This window comes from Octopus sinensis, linkage group LG13 (assembly GCF_006345805.1).
Source record: "Octopus sinensis linkage group LG13, ASM634580v1, whole genome shotgun sequence".
Lineage (NCBI taxonomy): Eukaryota > Metazoa > Mollusca > Cephalopoda > Octopoda > Octopodidae > Octopus > Octopus sinensis.
In genome coordinates this window covers 34,026,691-34,046,997 of record NC_043009.1, presented here as the reverse complement: position 1 = coordinate 34,046,997, position 20,307 = coordinate 34,026,691, and the positions used below count along the sequence as shown (strand labels likewise).

The following is a 20,307-nucleotide window of genomic DNA, read 5'->3' as shown; positions in this document are numbered from 1 at the left end:
TAAACATGAATACCAAAAGTAATAAACATATATGTAGACTCAGCTGTCCATATTATGTTCACACACACATATGTACACATATACAGAACTTATACAGATGTAGTCAAATTTGTTACAGGCTGAATACAATAGTATCAAATACCAACCACAAAAATGCACTCATGCTCACTTATACAAATTAGCCCATCCTAACAGTTTTTGTGGACAGTGATATAATTTCACTCATATGCAATAATCATACCTATTTACAATATATGTAAGAAATTTGAAAACCAGGAATATACCAGGTTAGAGCAAGGTTATTTAGAATGGTTTCAAAATATTGAATGATAGATAGCAAGTATTTTGAACATATAATTTGACCAGGTTATACATGTTAGTATTTGGGATTATAGCCTTGTTGAATATAAAATATATGATGAAATCTATACAAATCAAGGTCTTACGGCTTATGCTTATTGAGTATAATTGTTGCAGTAATAGAATTCACATAACGACAGAAGTAGATAATCAAGTAGTGAACAAATATGGTGAGGTCTATGGGAAGGAGGTCACCAATAATTAACAATCATTTATAAAGTACTTTGTTAGAACATTAGGATAGTAGGATAGAACACAAAGTAATTAAGAAAATAGGTGTACAAAATTTAAAATCTAAGAATTGTAGTGGAATTCATAGCCAGTTTCAAAGAAAAGGTAAAGGAATAATAAATTTATGACTAAGTAAATTTAATAATAAAGGTAATAACACTATGTTATGATAGAAACAAATCCATTGAAACAAATAGGTACAATGGATATTCAAGTGTCATGCTAGATTGGTTTCAAAGTTCAAGTTATATTTGTATACATACTCACTCACACACTTAGACACTGGCAAATGTACACACACACACGCACACACATACACACACACATTCATACATATACTCTCTCATGAAGGCGGTGAGCAGGCAGAAACATTTGCACGCTGGGCGAAATGCGTAGCCGTATTTCGTCTGCCGTTAGGTTCTGAGTTCAAATTCCACCGAGGTCGACTTTGCCTTTCATCCTTTTGGGGTCGATAGATTAAGTACCAGTTACACACTGGGGTCGATGTAATCAACTTAATCCATTTGTTTGTCCTTGTTAGTCCCCTCTGTGTTTAGCCCCTTGTGGGTAGTAAAGAAATACATATACTCTCTCATTCACACACATACTATATCATATCATTATCATTTAACATGCATTCGTTGGCATGGATTGGGTGGTTTGACAGGAGCTTCGCCAGGCTCCATTGTTTGTTTTGACAAGATTTCTATGACTGGATATGCTTCCTAGTGCCACATGGTGCACTGTGTGCTTTTTACACAGCACCAGTATCGGTGCTTTTTACATGGCACCAGCACCAGTGCTTTTTTTGTTGTACCAGCACGAACAGGATCACCAAGTAACTTTCAAGACAAAAATTCCCCCAGCTGGGAGGAGAGGATAGTAATGAGGAGGTGGTGACTTTGTGCCAGCTGATGAGAGATAAGAAGTATAGAGGAACAGGGATAAATGTCTGGCTGTAGAGTAGTTATATGAATACTCCAGCTAAAAAAGAAAGGAGGGTGAGTTAGAGAGTAAGATAAAGAGAGCAGGTGAGTCAGTGAGTAAAATGCATGTGGTATTCTCAAAATAACATCATTAGGTGAGACAAGCTGACTGACAGGTGACGGTCGTTTAGAAAAAGCGCGGGCTAAAACTCCGTGCCTTCACTAGTCAGTTAAGGTGAGACAGTGTCACGTGACAACTTGCTGGGGCTGCCTGCTGGAGCCTATGCGGCAGGTATTTAAAGGGAAAAATTTGACAAGACAGTCAGTCACCAGCTGACACTCACTGACGATACATCGAAGAGGCCAGGGAACAGAAGAAAGAAGACATGCACTCAATACCAGAGCTGAAGACACCTCCGAAAGGGGGAGCCCCGCCACATCAAAACGGTATAGGAGTAGGGGCCGAAACCGGATGTGGTTCCTTCTGATGATGTCTTGAGCTAACTGGATCCTATAAAGGAGCTGTTGTGGTAGCAGACCATGAAACACGGTTGTAATTCCTCCTTCCTACATTGTTGTGATCAGATGGAGTTCCCTGGCTTTTCAATAATCTTAATGTTGAACTTGGTCTCTTTCAGAGCTCTCCTAAATCTACGGGCTAGTTCTCCAATGGCTGTGGCCTCTACAAACATCACTCCTTGATATTTGTCAGTCTTGTACAACGTGTTCACCATGTTTGCTTTGTCACAAACCCTTTGTATTCTACTCCAGTCTTTAATTCTATATCTAGGGCAGGTACCACTGGTTTCATTACATATGATGTTATCTAACTTCTTTCTAGCAACCCTGTATACCTGAACCCTATCTTTCTGATCATATCCAGAGAATTGCATGCGGTGCATGAAATTCTGTACATGTTTCTTTGTTTCATAGGGTTTGCATAGCGGGACACGTTCATTATCCTAAGTCAGCTATCAGTATGTTGATTTTCATGTTGTGTGACAAAGCTGAGTTCTTGTGAACAATGTATTTTGAGGCTATGGGTTTCATGTAATAGGAGTGGAGGAACTGCATTCTGTTGTTCACAGTCTCTAACCAAAGTCCAGTATCAAGGATGGGGAGTCTATTTTTATGGTGCTTAGTGGGGTAATCTATAGTTAACTTGATACTTTGGATGCTCTCCATTATGTTCCTCTTGGTTTCTGCATTACTGTTACTAGAATTGGTCTTAACTAGAATATTAATGTTGTCTACATACCTACAGTAAATAAAAAGAGTTGTGGACTGTTTGAGTCTTCTGTCCCACCAGATCATGAAGAGGCTGGCCACATTTCCAGTTACACCAACACAAATGGCTGCACCTTGAACCTACATGTATAGCTTCCTGTTAAACTTCACTATGTGATTCTTCAAGGTGGTTCTTATTGCATGTGAAATCATTCTTTTCACCTGCTTGTTGTTCTCAGGGTCCTTGGTGGGTATGGTCCAGCCACTCCAGTGCTTTTCTTCACTGCTGAGGTGGTGGAGGTGGGTGGTTTTCCCCTCTGTGACCTGGTGGGGCAGAATCTACTGAGGTTGTGGTTGTCTAGATAGTTATTATCATAGCTTAGTTTAAGGAGGAGTCCCAGTTTCCTCACTTTGACTTCACGGAATTCTACTTCACTCTCGCAGATAATCTCAGTGCATTTTTTCACAACAAAATCTGTGTCTATAGATGGGTAGAGTGAAATTACATCCATACTATCCACTACACAACCTGTGAGGTTGCTGAATTGGTTGCAACTATTGATTCTATGATGCAGTTCATGGTTTAAGGTAAAATTTACATATGTTTCATACATAATTCATAACACATACAAAAAGCAGTTTGGCTAATCCTCAAGTCCATTTGACTTCAGTTGTTTGCATTGTTGCATGGAGAAGAGTGAATGATTCACTAATTTGCCCACAGTAAAATGGTAGGTGCAATTCTCTGGTAATATTTATGGTCAAAATGTTGTTTTCCCATTCCATATATTATGGGATCTTTTCGGTTTGAACGGCAGTTTTTCTAGCGGTGTCATATGAAATTGTCACCCATAATTATGACCCTAGTATAGATCTATTGCATTTCAATCTGTTTTAGGGTTAGGGTTAGTTAGGGTTGGTTAGGGTTAGGGGTGGGGGGAAGGGTATCGTTTTTTTCTTCACAAATGTAAATAAACCCAATCTGTTTCTTAAACGAGGGACATATTCATACGGCACAGAATGTTTTCACCTCAATAGACGACAGTGATTGGTTGAAATTGCAGAAATTGAAGAAAAAAAAAACAACAAATATCTTACAAACTATAGAATTTTCTCAATAAAGCCAAGAGAAAAAGATGTTTTATAAACACATTCTACCAGTATACGAAGTTTAAAAGTGTTTAGTTACGTGGAAATTATTTTAAAAAACTGCTGTTCAAACCGAAAAGATCCATATTATGTAATTACTTAAGTGCAAGAAGTATTTTATTGGTGATCAATCTGCTGGTAGCAATTTTGGCAACATACCTAATACTGTTGAATAATAGCAATGGGTCATTGTTAAAAGTTAGTGAAATCCCAAAACTGTAGTTGAAGACACTTGTTCAAGGTGCCATGCTGTAGGCTCAAATCCAGAACTATGTGAACTACTTAAACATACAGCTCAGCTATGCATGCAATTTTACAATTTTAAATTCCTCCCCCTCCTCCTCCTCCTCCTCTTCCTTCTCCTCCTCCTTTCAGAGGAGGGTCATGCAGGATGGTGTTCTTGTTAGTGTTATCTTTAGAAAGCAGACCACAGCTTTTATGGGCCCATCACCTTCCCCTACCATTTTTCCCATATCAGAACATTTTCACCTCTCACCACAGTTTCTTCTCCCCCTCTCCTTGACTCGCATGCACTACATTAACTCCTCTTCCTGTTTCTCTCTCATTTCAGCTTAAACCTCACACACACACACACACATTTAAACTATATACATATGTTCACACACAAAAGTGATCATATATACTAAGATGCATGAATACACACAAGTGGATGCATGCACAAACATGGTTATACACAGTCTCACACGTACACGTACAAACACACATACACACATGCCCAATCATGTGCACACATAAACATATGCAAACATGCTTACATGAACTCACACATGCACACGTTTACACACACACACACACACCACACACACACACACACACTCTCTCTCTCTCTCCTTTCCTCATCTTGACTCTCCTCCTCATGCGCCATAATCACTTGTTTGTTTCTGTAGCTACTTCTTTAAACACACATATATATACATATAATCTTAAATATTCATATAAACATACATACTGAAGTAAATATACACAGATTTATTTGTGTGTGTAGCATGGAAAGTGGATGTTAAATGATGATCATGGCATATATATATATATATATATATATGTATATATATATGTATATATATATGTATATATATGTATATATATGTATATGTATATATGTATATATATATATATATATATGTATATATATGTATGTATATATATATATATATGTATATATATACACACACATATATATACACATATATATATATATATGTATATATATGTATGTATATATATATATATGTATATATACACACACACATATATATATATACACACACACATATATATATACACATATATATATATATATGTATATATATATATATATGCTCTCACACACGTATGTGTGTGCGTACATCTATACACGTTATTACGTATACATTACAGCAAAAATATCTATATGCATAAGCAGGCATATACATGCACAAATGCAAATACCCCTACACATATTTACAGTTATAGATATATCTATACTGTAAAATATATATTTCGAATTTTCGATAGGGAGTTGCAAATACATACACACTGCAATCATATAAAATACATACACACATACATGCTCACATTCACACACACACACACACACATACATACACAGAATTTCTTTCTCTCTCTTCCCCCTCACTCTTTCTACCATCTCTCTTTAATCGTACATTCTAAACACACACACACATCACATACATTTGGAAATAGTAAGAGCAAGAAAGAGAGAAAGATGTTGTGTGTGTGTGTGAGGGGCGGGGTGTGGAGGGAAAAGCTACATTGCTACAAAGAGCAGTAGTTTTATATGGTTTCAATGAGGAATTGGATACCAAGTTGTGTTGTGATGGTCAAAAATTGGTATAAATTCTTTTAAATGGCATTATGTTTAGAAAACGGTCATCAACGGTTGGGGTAAGCAATTCAAATTCTTCACATTTACATAGATTGCTTCCCAGTAGTAGTGGTTTTGGGTGATGGTGGTGGTGGTGGTGAGGGGAACGGGGGGGGTCTGCACTCATAAAAGATCAATTTTGTGGGTTTGTTTTTGTAGCTTTAGATATTTTTTGCCTGTTGTTATATATTGCTTATTCCATTCTAATTGAGTATGACCATTCCAGCCATGACCATCCTGTCTTTTTAATAGTATTTAAAACTATGTTATCCAAAGTGTTCTTTACTTTCACACTTATAGTAGGGTGTGATTTGTGGGAGATTTGGTTGCTATTTCTGGTAGATCAAGTTACTATGTATAAACTTCCTGGTAAACGTGTATAATCAATTCAACTGCCCACAACTACATGATTGGTATTTATTTCATCAAAGTCAAAGGATTTAAAAGAAAAGATGATCTTAGAAGTGGGATTTGAACTCAGAGGATGTAGATGAATGAACAAAAGTGAAAGATCTTAAAACAATTCAACTATTTCTGTTATATAATCCACGTCTCTATTGTTTCAGCAACAACAATAACAATAATAATGGTCTCAAATTTTGGCCTTGGGGTATCAGTTTTTAAGAGGAGGGGAAAGTTGATTACATCACCCTCCAGTACTTGACTAGTGTTTATTTTACTAACCTAAAAGGCAAAGTTCACCATTGCAGAATTGGAAATACTGCCAAGCATTTTGTTTGCTGCGCTAACAGTTCTCCCAGTTTGCCACCTGAATAATAATAATAATAATAATAATAATAATAATAATAATATCCAGCTGTAGAAACACTGCCAGATCTGACTGGCCTGGTGCAGCCTTCGGGCTTGCCAGACCCCAGTTGAACCGTCCAACCCATGCTAGCATGGAAAGCGGACGTTAAACGATGATGATGATGATGAATAATAATAATGATGATAATAATAATAATGATAATAACAATAATAATAATAATGATAATAATAACAACAACAACAACAACAATAATAATGATAATAATAATTTCTGTTGAAGGCACAAGGCCTGAAATTTGGGGGTGGGGGATTAGTCAATTACATCGATCCCAGTATTGACCTTGAAAGGATGAAAGGCCAAGTCAACCTTGGCAGAATTTGAACTCAGAACACGAATCCTGACAAAATACTGCTAAGCATTTTGCCTGGCATGCTAACTATTCTGCTAGCTTGGTGCAGGATAATAATAATAATAATAATAATAATAATAATAACTGGTAGATATCACCTACTTACAGAAAGACATAATTCTACACCATCACTACCCAATGAAATAGCATACTTCCAGCATCTGATAGTATAAAACATTCTACACTTCACCAACAACTCATATTCTGTATATGTGCCACCTAATAAGAATAATACAATCCACACAGCAAAATCATCAGCCAGCCACAAAATGCAACGCAATTCACATTGTACTCATTAAACACAATCTCCACTTCACAAAAAATGACATGATTCACATTACATATATTCTAAACAACAAATGGATGACAAAAACTGATGTAGCACAAAGTCAATCCTACACTCCTAAAAGACTTACTTTAGGAAACATAGAAGTACTCTTAATTTTTCTTAGATCTTTAAAAGGGAAAAAAATAAAGAAACTTCTATGTGGACGTTCTATACACTAGAAATAGCAGTCATATTTCTTTCAAATTACAATCCACTATCATAGAAAAAGAGACATTGGATAGTGTGACCTTGAGTTTCCCGCATATAGGAAAAAAGACAAAATGGTTATAACTGGAATGTCTTTAATCACAGGTGTTTTTCATCTGGGTTAACGTGGGGCTAAACGACACCAGCAAATAAAATGCATCAAGAGATATGGTAGACACTTGCATTACTATTACCACCACCACTACCAATAATGATGATGATGATGATGATACTAGTTTCGATAGACTGGGTACAGGGGCAGCATTTTAGGAGAAGGTTATCTAAGTATATTAACCCAAGTATATTACTGATATTTATTTTATCAATACAATCCCAGAAAAAAATAGTTAAATGTAATGAATGCCTGAGTGGAATTTGAACTCAGATTAAGGATGGTATGGATTTCTATCATCATCATCATCATCATCATCATTTAATGGCTATCTTTGATGCTTGCATGGGTTCAACAGTTCAGCAGGAACCAACAAACCAAGAGGCTCATTGAGCTCCAATGTCTGCTTTGGCATTGTTTCTAAGGTTGGATGTCCTTCTTAATATGCTAATCACCTTGTAGACAAACCAAAGTGTACAAGGTACTTTTTCATAGAATTGGCACTTGTAAAATCATGAAGAATCTTGCAAGACAAGAAAGAAGACCCTACCCCCACTCCTGTGTGGGGATGCAGTAGAATGGGAGGTGACTTTATACAAGGTGTTGAGAAGCTATTGTATGACAAGAAAACAGAAACTGGTGTCTTGCTACAGAGGAGATAGCATGGCTACCCCCACATTATATTAGGGATGTGGAAGGAGCTAGAAAGAGGGATAAAAATGATGGCGATGAGGAATCTGGACATATTCTCAAAGGACAAGAAGGTTAGTATGAGAGAAAATATGAACAAAGGATCAGGAAGGGTGGTGGCTAAGTTTGGGAGAGTGACAGATGGTTAAAGATTGGGATAAAGGTAAATGTAATAAATGTTGAACAAGGGTAGGTGTGTGGTGGATGGTAATTATCAGTGTGTATGGTGGTGGTGGGGAAATAGGAGTGACCCAGAAAAGAAGAGGTGGTAAGTGGTAGTACAGAAAGGGTGTAATAAACCTGTAGATAGATGAGAAATAGGGAGATAATATGCAGGATAGAAAGGCTGAAGAAAACATACAATGACAGAGATAGGGGCAAAGTTACATAGAGGCAGATATAGTGAGTGGAAGACAAAGACTGGTGGGGTGGGCATGGAATCTGTCAGTAGCAGATTAGAGAGGGTGTTAAAGATATTATATGGCAGTCAAAAGATGTAGCTTAGGGAGAGGGATAGGTAACTAGTGGGACAGAAGAGGGTGATTGATGGAGGATAAAATGGAAAGGAATGATAGTTAAAGCAAAGGTGGATGTTAAAAGGAAGTGGGTCCAAGGAATGGGGCAACTGGTTGTACAAAAGGGGATCAAATATGTGCAATGAATATGCTATTTATAAATTTATTTATAAATTATTTAATTAAATGGTCAGAAGAAGATTCAAGTAGTGACAATATACTATTATTATTATTATTATTATTATTATTATTATTATTATTGAGATATTCAAATTTTACCAAGATCGACTTTGCCTTTCAGAGTCAATAAAATAAGTACCAATTGAAATAGTTATTATCATTAAGATAACTGTTCTTGGTACATCTTTCACCAATTGGTTAAAGACTGCATGTCTGATAGTTTTAAATATGTTCATTATGTAATGTTTCATGAATATGAATATGTGCATGCTTGTGTGTGTGTGTGTGTGTGTGTGGAAGATGTATATGTGAATTTCTTTTGATTCACTGAGAAGTAATAAATTATAGAACTCAATGTGTAACTGTAGAATATTCTTTAATATATTATAACTGAAAGGTGCATAATTCCAGTACTTTGATTTATATGTTTCCAATCATTCAGCTGATAATCTGAGTTTATTATCTTTGAATTATCTATTGTTTATATATGTTCTGAAATGTTAGATGAAAGTTATAAAGAAAATGCTTATCTGTTTTTCTTTTAAATTTGTCCTACATGTGCAAAAACAGTTATCTCAAGCTCACATTTTTCATTTCATTTCTAGCCCTCATAAGAATACTTTAAATGTTTTAATCCTTATACAAGGAAAGTCACCCTAAGAATTATCCTCATGATATCACTTTGCTGTTTAAGCAATATTTTAAAAACAATGTATGTGAGTGTGTTGAAACATTTTGAATCTAACGTTTTTATTTCCTGAACCAGGATAAAATTGAAGGAAGCTGGTACTTACTTTGTTCTGTGCATACAAGGTATGCATACAATTTTGTTCTTTTGTTCAAACCATTACTGCTTTGGAACAAAGGATATACTGCATTTCTTTATAGTTGAGCCTTATCTAAATTGATGAGATAATTTTGAATTCATGAGAACTTGTCTCACATAAGAATCATGTAAATTTCAACAAGATGATAATGCTGACAAATGATTGTTTGGGTATATAGAATTGATTTATAAATATCAATTCAGTTGCCCCAATATATATATTTTAGGTTCATGTCTGATATTTGTTTCTACTTTAGTTCTATATATTATCAGCTTAGCCAAACAGTTATTATCAAGTAGGCAGTTCTCATAAGTTCTGAAGTTGCATGTTAGCCAGCTGTTTGCATTGTTGTTTTTTTTTCATTCATTCAGCTTTGCAGCATTATAAGAACTAAAAGCTGAATAATTAACCTTAACATCATTCCTATTTAATATCTTACTATATACTTACATCCTGGCAGGAAATGGTAGTATATTTGATAAAGGAATTGCTAGCCATATATATTTTTATTGCTTGATTAAATACTGAATTGCATCATAAAATATTCCTTTTCCTAATCCTATTTTTATGCTGTGTGTCCTCAGTGCTTTTATGTGGTTAATTTTATCAGAGGACTCATTATTTCTTAGCATCTCATAATATCCAGCTGTCCCCATAAAGGCATTTTCATCAGAAGATATCGAGGATACTTGTTTACTAAGGCTGTCAACCAAGTTCCTCAAGTACACATGTGTACCAATTTCTTATTTGGTATCTGCCACTACGCAAAATTTGAGCTACCAAAGTAAAAAGCTAAAATTATTGCCTACATATTGGAACATACATATAGTTATACAAACTTAAAATTACAAATAATACTAATGAAAATAACTAAATTTAGATGTACTAATCAATGTCCACTTAAAGGATATTACCTTAGTCAAAATGTAGTTAGATGTAGTGTCACTACCCAAAATGATCTACATTAAATTCTTTAAAAATCAGATATTTGTCACTTTCACTTTTCTTATTTTAAATTAAAACACTCAGTATATCTTTTGGAATGCATATGGAATCTTAATCCAAAGATATCATTTTAGAATTTGACTGGGGTATTTAAGCCCTAGAGAGTTGAATGTTTAGTGGTTAGGGTTTTACATTTGTGATTGTAAAATTGTGATTGCAATTCCTAGACTAAGTGATGTATTATGTTCTTGAGCAAAACTCTTCATTTTATGTTGTTCTGGTCCACTCAGCTGATAAAATTGAGTAATCATGTGATGGACTGGTATACTGTCTAAGGACCTTTTCGGCTTGAATGGCAGTTTTTAACATAATTTCTAGGTAACTAAAAAATTTTAAACTTCGTATACTGGGAGAATGTGTTTATAAAACATCATTTTCTCTTGGCTTTCTTGAGAAAATTCTGTAGTTTGTAACATATTTCATCTTTAATTTCTTGCATTTCGGCAATTTCAACCAATCAGTGACCGTCTATTGAGGTGAAAGCATTCTGTGCTGTATGAATATGTCCCTCGTTTAAGAAACAGATTGGGTTTATTTACATTTGTGAAGAAAAAAAGATACCCTTCCCCCACCCCTAAACCCTAACCCTAACTAACCCTGAATCTAAAATAGATTGAAATGCAATAGATCAATACTAGGGTCATAATTATGGGTGACAATTTCATATGACACCACTAGAAAAAACGGCAGTTTTCTCTAGCAGTCTAATGGGAGAATATATACACCACAGAATCTGAGAAATCTGTTTTATGATTGGGAAGGACCTTTGACACGTTTTGATTTTAATCTCTGCAGAATAATATGGGATTGAAACACATGAGTGCCAATTATGTTTATACATTGCAGTTGAAATATTACTGACAAAAATTTCATTTATTAAATAAGAGAAACAAACCATTGGTGAATTACAACCATGAAATATTAACATTTAAAAACTATAATGGCAAGCCATAACAGTTTCTGAATTTTTTATACATCATCTTAAGTCTCTCTCTATATATATATATATGTATGTAAGTATGTGTATATGTGTCTATCTGTCTTTCTGTGCCTATTTGTTTGCCTATCTATGAGGGGATGCTGAAAAGTTCCTGGCTTTAGATAAAAGAAAATACAGGAGGATCAGTTAATTATGATTTTATTCAACATATTCTACAATCCACTATGGCTGCCATAATTGACTGGTTCTTCCATGAGTAGAAATGATCCATTGGACATATCTGTTTGTTTCCTCTGTGATAGTTTTGAAAAATAATCCAAGGGTTCACTATCAGAAGGTATATTGTGTTATGGACCACTCTTTTCTGTGAAATCTGGAATTGTAATTAGTGATGTAATTTTTGAGATGTTGCTATAATGTTTTGAATTATGTCCTGAATGTTTTCTTCATTTTCACTATCAAAATATTCTTCCTCATCTGACGAAAATTCATAAACATGTATATCAGATTCATCCAAAAATGAATCACTGTTGTTCTCTTCTACATTTTGTATATCATCAAGTGTAAAACCATCACAGCCATAATCACTACTCGCTGATGCCATATCGGTAAATACTAATAAAGACATTAGTCTTTGAACATTGAATTTAAAAAAAACTAAAAAAATGTCTAAAAAATCTCATGGTATTTATACTCATGTTTAGGCAGGAAAGGCTTATTTCACATTATCTCAAAGCTATGAGAATTCAATAATGTGATTTGTAGCTTGTTATGGCCAGTTACAGCCAGATTCAGCCAATTTGAATGTTTAAAGGTCAAACAAAGCCCTAATTTTTACTACTAAAATTATAGATTTAAACAGATGAATTAGTATCATTCTTACTGCCCACAAAACATTAATTGCTTTTCATTAATTCCTTAGAGTTAACCTAGAAAAAACAAAGTCTTAGTAAGTAGGAAAGCAGACAAATAACAAATTCCTTCACTTAGACAGCCCTGCTCAATCTGTAGGAAAGGCATAGGTAGAAACTTCATAAGATGTACCTGGTGCAAGCTATGGATACACAAGAGGTGCATCAATATCATAGGAAGATTAACTGGGGAAATAATTTTTGTGCATGGAAGGTGCACAGGTACAATAAACATTGAAAATGTACAGAAAATAGACTTTATCAACTGCCAGAGGGGTAAGCTAGAGGTAGTTGATAGCTTTCGTTATTTAGGTGACCCAAGTTAGTAGCGGAGGTGGATGTTCCAAGAACATAGCTGCAACAATAAGAATAGGCTGAGCAAAGTTCAGAGAGCTCCTACCTCTGTTGGCAATAAAGAGCCTCTCTCTCAGAGTCAAAGGCAGACTGTATGATGCCTGTGTGCGAACAGCTATGCTTCACGGCAACAAAACGTAGGCTGTGGCCACTGAGGATATGCGTAAGCTTAAAATAAATAAAGATAGTATGCCTCGCTGGATGTGCAATGTCAGTGTGCATGTATGACAGAGTGTAACTGTCTTGAGAGAAAACTTGGGCATAAGAAGCATCAAGTGTGGTGTGCAAGAGAGGTGATTGCATTGGTATAGTCATGTGATGTATATGGACAAAGACAGCTCTGTAAAGAAGTGCCACTCACTAACTGTGGAGGGAACCTGTGGTAGAGGTAGACCCAGGAAGACATGGGACGAGGTGGTGATGCATGATCTTTGAACATTGGGCCTCATGGAGACAATGACTAATGACCAAGACCTTTGGTGATATGCTATGCTTGAGAAAACCCATCAAGCCAAATGAGATCGTAGTCATGGCTGATGCTGGCATCATGTAACTGGCATCTATGCCAGTAGCATATAAATAGCACCATTCGAGTGATGGGCCTCATGGAAGCATGGTTGACCTCAGTGTTGGCTGTATGAAATGTGCACAGCCTGGGGTCAGCTTGCTCAGTGACCTCAGATCACTTGGCATAGATGTAGTAGCCATCACTGGTACGATGATATTTGGTATGCATGCATTCATGCCAATTTCAACAGCTAAGAGATATTTTCATCTTGTGGTTTGTTGGGATCAGGCAGCTGGGTGGCAGTCTTATTCCAGAAATACTTCGATCTCAAGGTACAGGTAATCTTCCTAGACACAAATGGTAAGGTGGTGGTCCTGGACATGAATGGCAGAGAGGATGGTACCTTTAGATTAATGGTTGTCTGTGACCAGACAGGGATGAGATGGCCAAATTTCTGCAGATGTCAAGAAGTGTTCCTGAGGACATCCCAAATTCTACTACTAGTGAGGGATTGGAACTGTATTTTAAATGCACAGAGGGAATGTGTGGAGTTAGCACATTGGAGATGGTGAAGTGCAATAGCACTGAAAACCTACTCCAAAGTTTTCAATTCTGACATACCAACTGGATTTCCTTGATGAGCTAGTGTGGACATGGAGCAACTGCAGTGGGTCATCTAGATCATATCTAGATAGAGTATTTGTAAAGGCAGTGGATAGGGACAGTGTAGGATATTTACAGTTCAAACTGGCTGGTTACACAGACAACAAATTTGTAGTTTGCTCACTCAACTTAGGTAGGACTCATAACTTGGGAACTAGTATCTGGATGTTGAACATAATCCTTAACGGTGCTCAAACGTTACAGGAACCAGATTAGTGAATTAGTTAAGTGGTTTTTTGACAGGAGTATATGTGGTGAGGCACTCTAAAAGGAGCAATTAGAGTAGAATCAGTAGTCGTTAATGAAGAACTAATGATAGAAAGAAATTGATGGGAGGAAAAACTAGTTAGCAATTTTGAATAGGCATTTAGTAAAGACATCATGGCTGCTATGCTAGTCCTTGGCCATTTTTTTCATGTGAAACATTGTCAGAGTTAAGGCTCATGTACTAAAACTTGAGGGAGCAAAAGCCGTCCAATAGGCCCAACTTGTAATGGCATTTTGTGGCAAAAATAATACATTAAGTTCTTTGATAGATTGGGACAATCATGTGCTACTCAGTTCAGAGCAATTGTATGTAACTTCCGAGCAGTACTTTGCTTGACAGCTTGGAGCAGATGATGAGTCAGAGAGTGCATTAGACTTTACTTCTTATCTTGGTGGCCTACCACAGCTCCAGCAGATGTCACATTCTGCAAAAACCAATAACAGCTGTTGAAATACAGATGGTGATGACCAGTTGTGCAAGTTACAAGCCACTTGTTTTGGATGGTCTATACTACAGATTCTGAGTTCATACCAGAATTGTTTGACAACTTCTTGGCAGAATCTGTCACAACTAGCAGCAGAATGGAAGAATTTCTAATGATGTGGGCCTTAGAGTGATAATGGTACTAAAGGATTCTGATAAAGGGGACAATTTTCAGCTCACAACTTTGCTACACACAAAATTTAAGATTCTGGCAAAGGTGTTAGCAAAAAGGTTGCCACTTTTCATTGATGGTCTAGCCAAGGAAGTGCAAATGTGTGTCATTCTGAACAGATCTGTTCCCAATAGCCTCCACCTTATGCAATGCATGAGAGACAGAAGTGGGAAAAAACTGGTTTTAGTGGGACCCTGATCAATTTACATCAGCTGAAAACTGTTGAAAAGGTTAAGCATCATTGCTTGCAAGCTGCGTTTAAACCTATTTTCAGAGGTTGGATCACTACAATACACAGCAACATCTGCTCAGTGGTTAAAGTAAACAGCCACCTCTGAGAACTATTTTGCATCACACACTTCACCAGGACTGCCTGCTCTTTTTCTGTTTTCATGCATGCTGGCTCATAAGTCTTTGCTGCTGAAGCTGGGCATCCCTTTCAAACTGGCTTTCTGGAAGTTCTAGTCAATGTATGCAGATGACATCAGCATCATACTTTCAGATGCCACCAAAGTAGAGATAGTAAGCAGCATTGAAATATGGGATAGTGGCTAGGATCAAGATTAACACAGGAAAATCAGTAGGCTTGCAGATTAGCACCTGGCAAAGCAGATCCATGTCTGATGGCATCACGGAGTACTTGACCAGTGGAGCAGTTCAACTACTTGGTGCCTGGTTCAGTTTCAACCTCCCGGTGGACTGGAATCTGAACAAGGTAACAAACAGAGTGGCTAGTCTTACACAGAAAGGGCCAAAAGGAAGCTGTCCCTAAAAGGTCGAGGCAGAGGTCTTGAATGACAACAGTATCTCTGTTATTGTTTACCAGCTGACTGTCATGCCTTTCCCTAGTTACTGTCTGATCAGGCTGAAGCATCTCTTGTTCAAAATCTTGTGCAAGGGATATGTTCCATTGGTCAGGTGTTTCACTAGCTACTAGTTCCCTCTACATAGTGGCTTAGGCATGCTGTGGCTGCTAATGCACAGATATGTGCTTAGGCAGCATTACCTGCAAAGCATGAAACTGTAGGTAGCCCACTCAGTATCTTTATTTGTATTGCATTATATTTTTACATTCAGTGATGTTTCTTTTTATTTTACTTTTTCTTAATAGTAAGCAAACATAACATGTGATGTGTGTGTGTGTGTGTGATTTTTGTTTTCAGACTTTTGTCCCAGTAGTATAATGAAGTCCTACTAATATTTCATGGCATGAATCATGTGACCTATGGCTATTTACAAGTTCCATTTCATATTGCTAACATTCCTCTTTAAAGTTTATGTAAGAGAAAGTTAGAGAGAGAGAGAGAGAGAGAGAGTGTGTGTGTGTGTGTGTGTGTGTTCAAGCATATGTATATGTGCATGCAGGGAGAGAGATTGAGTGCATGTATGTGCGTGTGAAAAAGAAGAAAGTGTTTATATGTATCTGAACCAAAGATTCTTGTTAATTCTTATTTCCTTGTAATTATACATTTTACTGACATATAATGACCTCTTTGAGAATCTCTCACAATTTAGTAAAGAAAAGGGTAAGGTGAATGGGTATTTGTGTGTACAAATATAACTTCAGCCCTCACAACTGAACTACATTAATCTAATGTAAGTCTTTAACTTCAAGAGTATCTGGAACTGTCTCTTTAGTTCTTTAAAGTAGTTAACACTTTACCCTCTCTCATCTGCATAATCCTATATATATATATATATATATATATATATATATATATAATAAGAGTAAATAATAGCTTTAATCATTTTTTAAAAACTAACAATTATTTACTGGTAGATTTTGGCATGTAAATATATATATATCGCTTTCCATGCAAAATCGTCCAACCCGTGCTACCATGGAAAGCGGACATTAAACGATGATGATGATGATGATATATATATATATATATATATATATAATATGTATATACATATATATATATATGTATGTATATACATATTATATCATCATCATCATCATCATCATTTAACGTCCGTTCTCCATGCTAGCATGGGTTGGACGATTCGACCGGGGATCTGGGAAGCCAGAAGGCTGCACCAGGCTCCAGTCTTATCTGGAAATGTTTCTACAGCTGGATGCCCTTCCTAACGCCAACCACTCCGTGAGTGTAGTGGGTGCTTTTTACGTGCCACCTGCACAGGTGCCAGGCGAGGCTGGCAACGGCCACGGTCGGATTGGTGTATTTTATGTGCCACCGGCACGGAAGCCAGTCGAGGCGGTGCTGGCATCGGCCACGAGTTGGATAGTGCTTTTTACGTACCACCAGACCAGGGATCCTGGCTGGTTCAATTCGATTTTGATTTCGCTTGCCCCAACATGTCTTCGCAAGCAAAGGGGGTTGGCATGGGTGCCTGTCGTACGGTCGGATTGGTGTATTTTACGTGCCACCGGCACGGAAGCCAGTCGAGGCGGCGCTGGCATTGGCCACGAGTCGGATAGTGCTTTTTACGTACCACCAGACCAGGGATCCTGGCTGGTTCAATTTGATTTCGATTTCGCTTGCCCCAACATGTCTTCGCAAGCAAAGGGGGTTGGCATGGGTGCCTGTCGTCGGATGAGGTTCTATATCGACTTCGCTTGCCTCAACAGGTCTTTGTGTCCAAGGGAGGAAAGCCATTCATAAGTGGGCTGATATATATATATAAATAGATGAGTGTACTTTTCCCTTGTTAACAATTAACACGGAAAAAATAGATAAATAGTTACCAGGGTAGCAAAAAATCACACAAGTAAAGATGTTGTAATTCCTTGTTTTTAAAGGTAGAAACTTCGGGTTTGCTCCTTCTCTCACTCTCTAACACTTTGAACTCTATACCAAACTATATTTAAAGAAGACTTCAACTAAAAATCTCCAGACATATTCTTGACCCCCAGACGGAAGATAAACTGTTTTTATTTCAAATTTTTATAAATTTTTACTGATTTTTGATAAGATGAGATTCATCAAAACCGATAATATTTTCTTATATAATTTTAAAAATCATTCTTATTAAATTTCCTCTTAAATTGAAATGTCTTGGACTTACTTTTGTGCTATTTCCACCTCCATCTTTTATATATAAAAATTTGTCTTGTATAGATCTCTAATCTTTTTTTCAACTATATATTCTTTTGACTGTTGTCCATTGTTTCAAATACATTTTAGCATTGTCGTTTTAGCCTGGGGTCAATTTGTTTGACTAAAGGCAGTGATCCAGTATGGCTGCAGGCTTTAGTCGAACAAATTGACCCCAGGACTTATTCTTTGTAAGCCTAGTACTTCTATGAGTCTCTTTTGCCAAACCGCTAAGTTACGGAGACGTAAACAGACTAACATCGGTTGTCAAACGATGATGGGGGGACAAATACAGACACACAAACATATATATTATATGTGTATCTTTCTGTAGAAGAGTGTAGGCTCGAAACGTAAAAGACTTTTTCTATTCCTGAGCGCTATACTAATACATTTGTTTGTTTGTACACCACCTGCCTTCGTCTTTTGTTTATTTTCGTAAACTTTCCCTTTATATATATATATATAATGTGTGTGTGTGTACGACAGGCTTCTTTCAGTTTCCATCTACCAAATCTACTCACAAGGCTTTGGTAGGCCCAAGGCTATAGGAGAAGACACTTGCCCGAGGTGCCATGCAGTGGGACTGAACCCGGAACCATGTAGTTGGTAAGCAAGCTACTTACCACACAGCCACTCCTGCATCTATATATAATATCTGTGTGAGTGTGTGTCTGTGTTTGTCCCCACCACCACTTGACAACCAGTGTTGGGGTGTTTACACCCCCATAACTTAGAGTTTTGGCAAAAGAGACCAATAGAATAAGTACCAGGCTTTAAAAAAATAAATATAAGTACTGAGAGTCGATTTGTTCATCTAAAATTCTACAAGGCAATGCTCCAGCATGGCTGCAGTTTTATGACCAAAAGAAATTAAAGATAAAAGTTAAAGACATATATATATATATATATACACATACATACATACATACATACATATATATATATATACACATATATATATATATACACATATATGTGTATATATATATATATATATATATATGTATGTATGTATGTATGTATATATTTTTTACTTTTTATGTTTTACTTGTTTCAGTCATTAAACTATGGCCATGCTGGAGCACTGTTGAAGAATTTTAGTTGAACAAATAGCTGCACCACTCCCACCACCATTACTTTTTTTTTTTTCCAAAGCCTGGTACTCATTCTATTGCTCTCTTGATGAACTGCTAAGTTACAGGAATGCACCACTTGTCAAGTGGTGTGGAGGATAAACGCAATCAGAAAGGCACACATACATTGATATATGTGTGTGTGTGTGCATTCATATGTGTGCTACAGTACAGTATCATAGACTTATTTCAGCTGATTTTTTTCCAGTTAGTTTCTTCCACAAGGGTTTAGGAAATCCAATCTCTCACCAGAAGGATTGGTAGGGAAAATATGGCAATACTTCTTGGCCACTGGATGTCTAAAAGTGTCACATTTGGTTTGTGGGTGTCCTAAAAACATGAAACAAAAAACAAAAAATCACGGGAGAAATCGAGGGAGGAAAATTTTTCTTCATTAGAGTTATGCCCCTTGGGTTGGCTCTGACACTACCCTCGCGAAAAATTAATCTCATTCCTAAAAATTAATTCAGGGTAGATAATGATGTATACACAAAGCTACTAAATAACAGTGTCACACAAACATACAGAAAGGCAGCCCCTCAAACCTTTAGTAATATTTCCCATGAGGCCAAAAAGACAGCTTTTAGACAAGGCATTAAGGATAAGGTAGAGGCCTGGTGAAAAAATGTAATATGTAATGTTTCATTATCTGAATTAGCTGCAATGTTTTAAATCTAAAAGAGTCCAGGTTGAGTGAAATTTCTCTACAGTATTAATAATAATGACAATAATAATAATAATAATAATAACAACAATACTAATGGGGAGACCCCTTTCGGTCATGAATGACCATGGGATTGCACCAAGAAAGTTACCCTCCGAGGTACAAGTCCGGGCAAGGTTGTTTATGGAAGGCCAGCAGTCGCCCATGCAGACCAGCCTCCTCTCTCTACACCACTAATGTTATTCAAGGGAAGGGCAAAGGCCGATACAGCTTGGCACCAGTGATGTCGCAACTCATTTCTACAACTGAGTGAACTGGAGCAA

The 20,307-nt window shown here is 36.6% G+C and overlaps 1 protein-coding gene across 2 annotated transcripts in view; it reads left to right on the top strand.

Annotated features, from left to right (window-relative positions):
- LOC115218406 (rho GTPase-activating protein 7) overlaps positions 1-20,307 on the top strand; it is a 229,625-nt gene that overhangs the window by 68,408 nt on the left and 140,910 nt on the right. Inside the window, exon 1 of one of the 2 annotated variants that reach the window (XM_029788200.2) lies at positions 5,653-5,798. The exons of the other annotated variant lie outside the window; for it this stretch is intronic. Coding sequence (XP_029644060.1) covers positions 5,769-5,798 — 30 coding nt within the window. The 5' untranslated portion in view covers positions 5,653-5,768. Of the gene's footprint in view, positions 1-5,652; positions 5,799-20,307 lie in introns of those variants that run through there. 2 annotated transcript variants of the gene reach the window in all.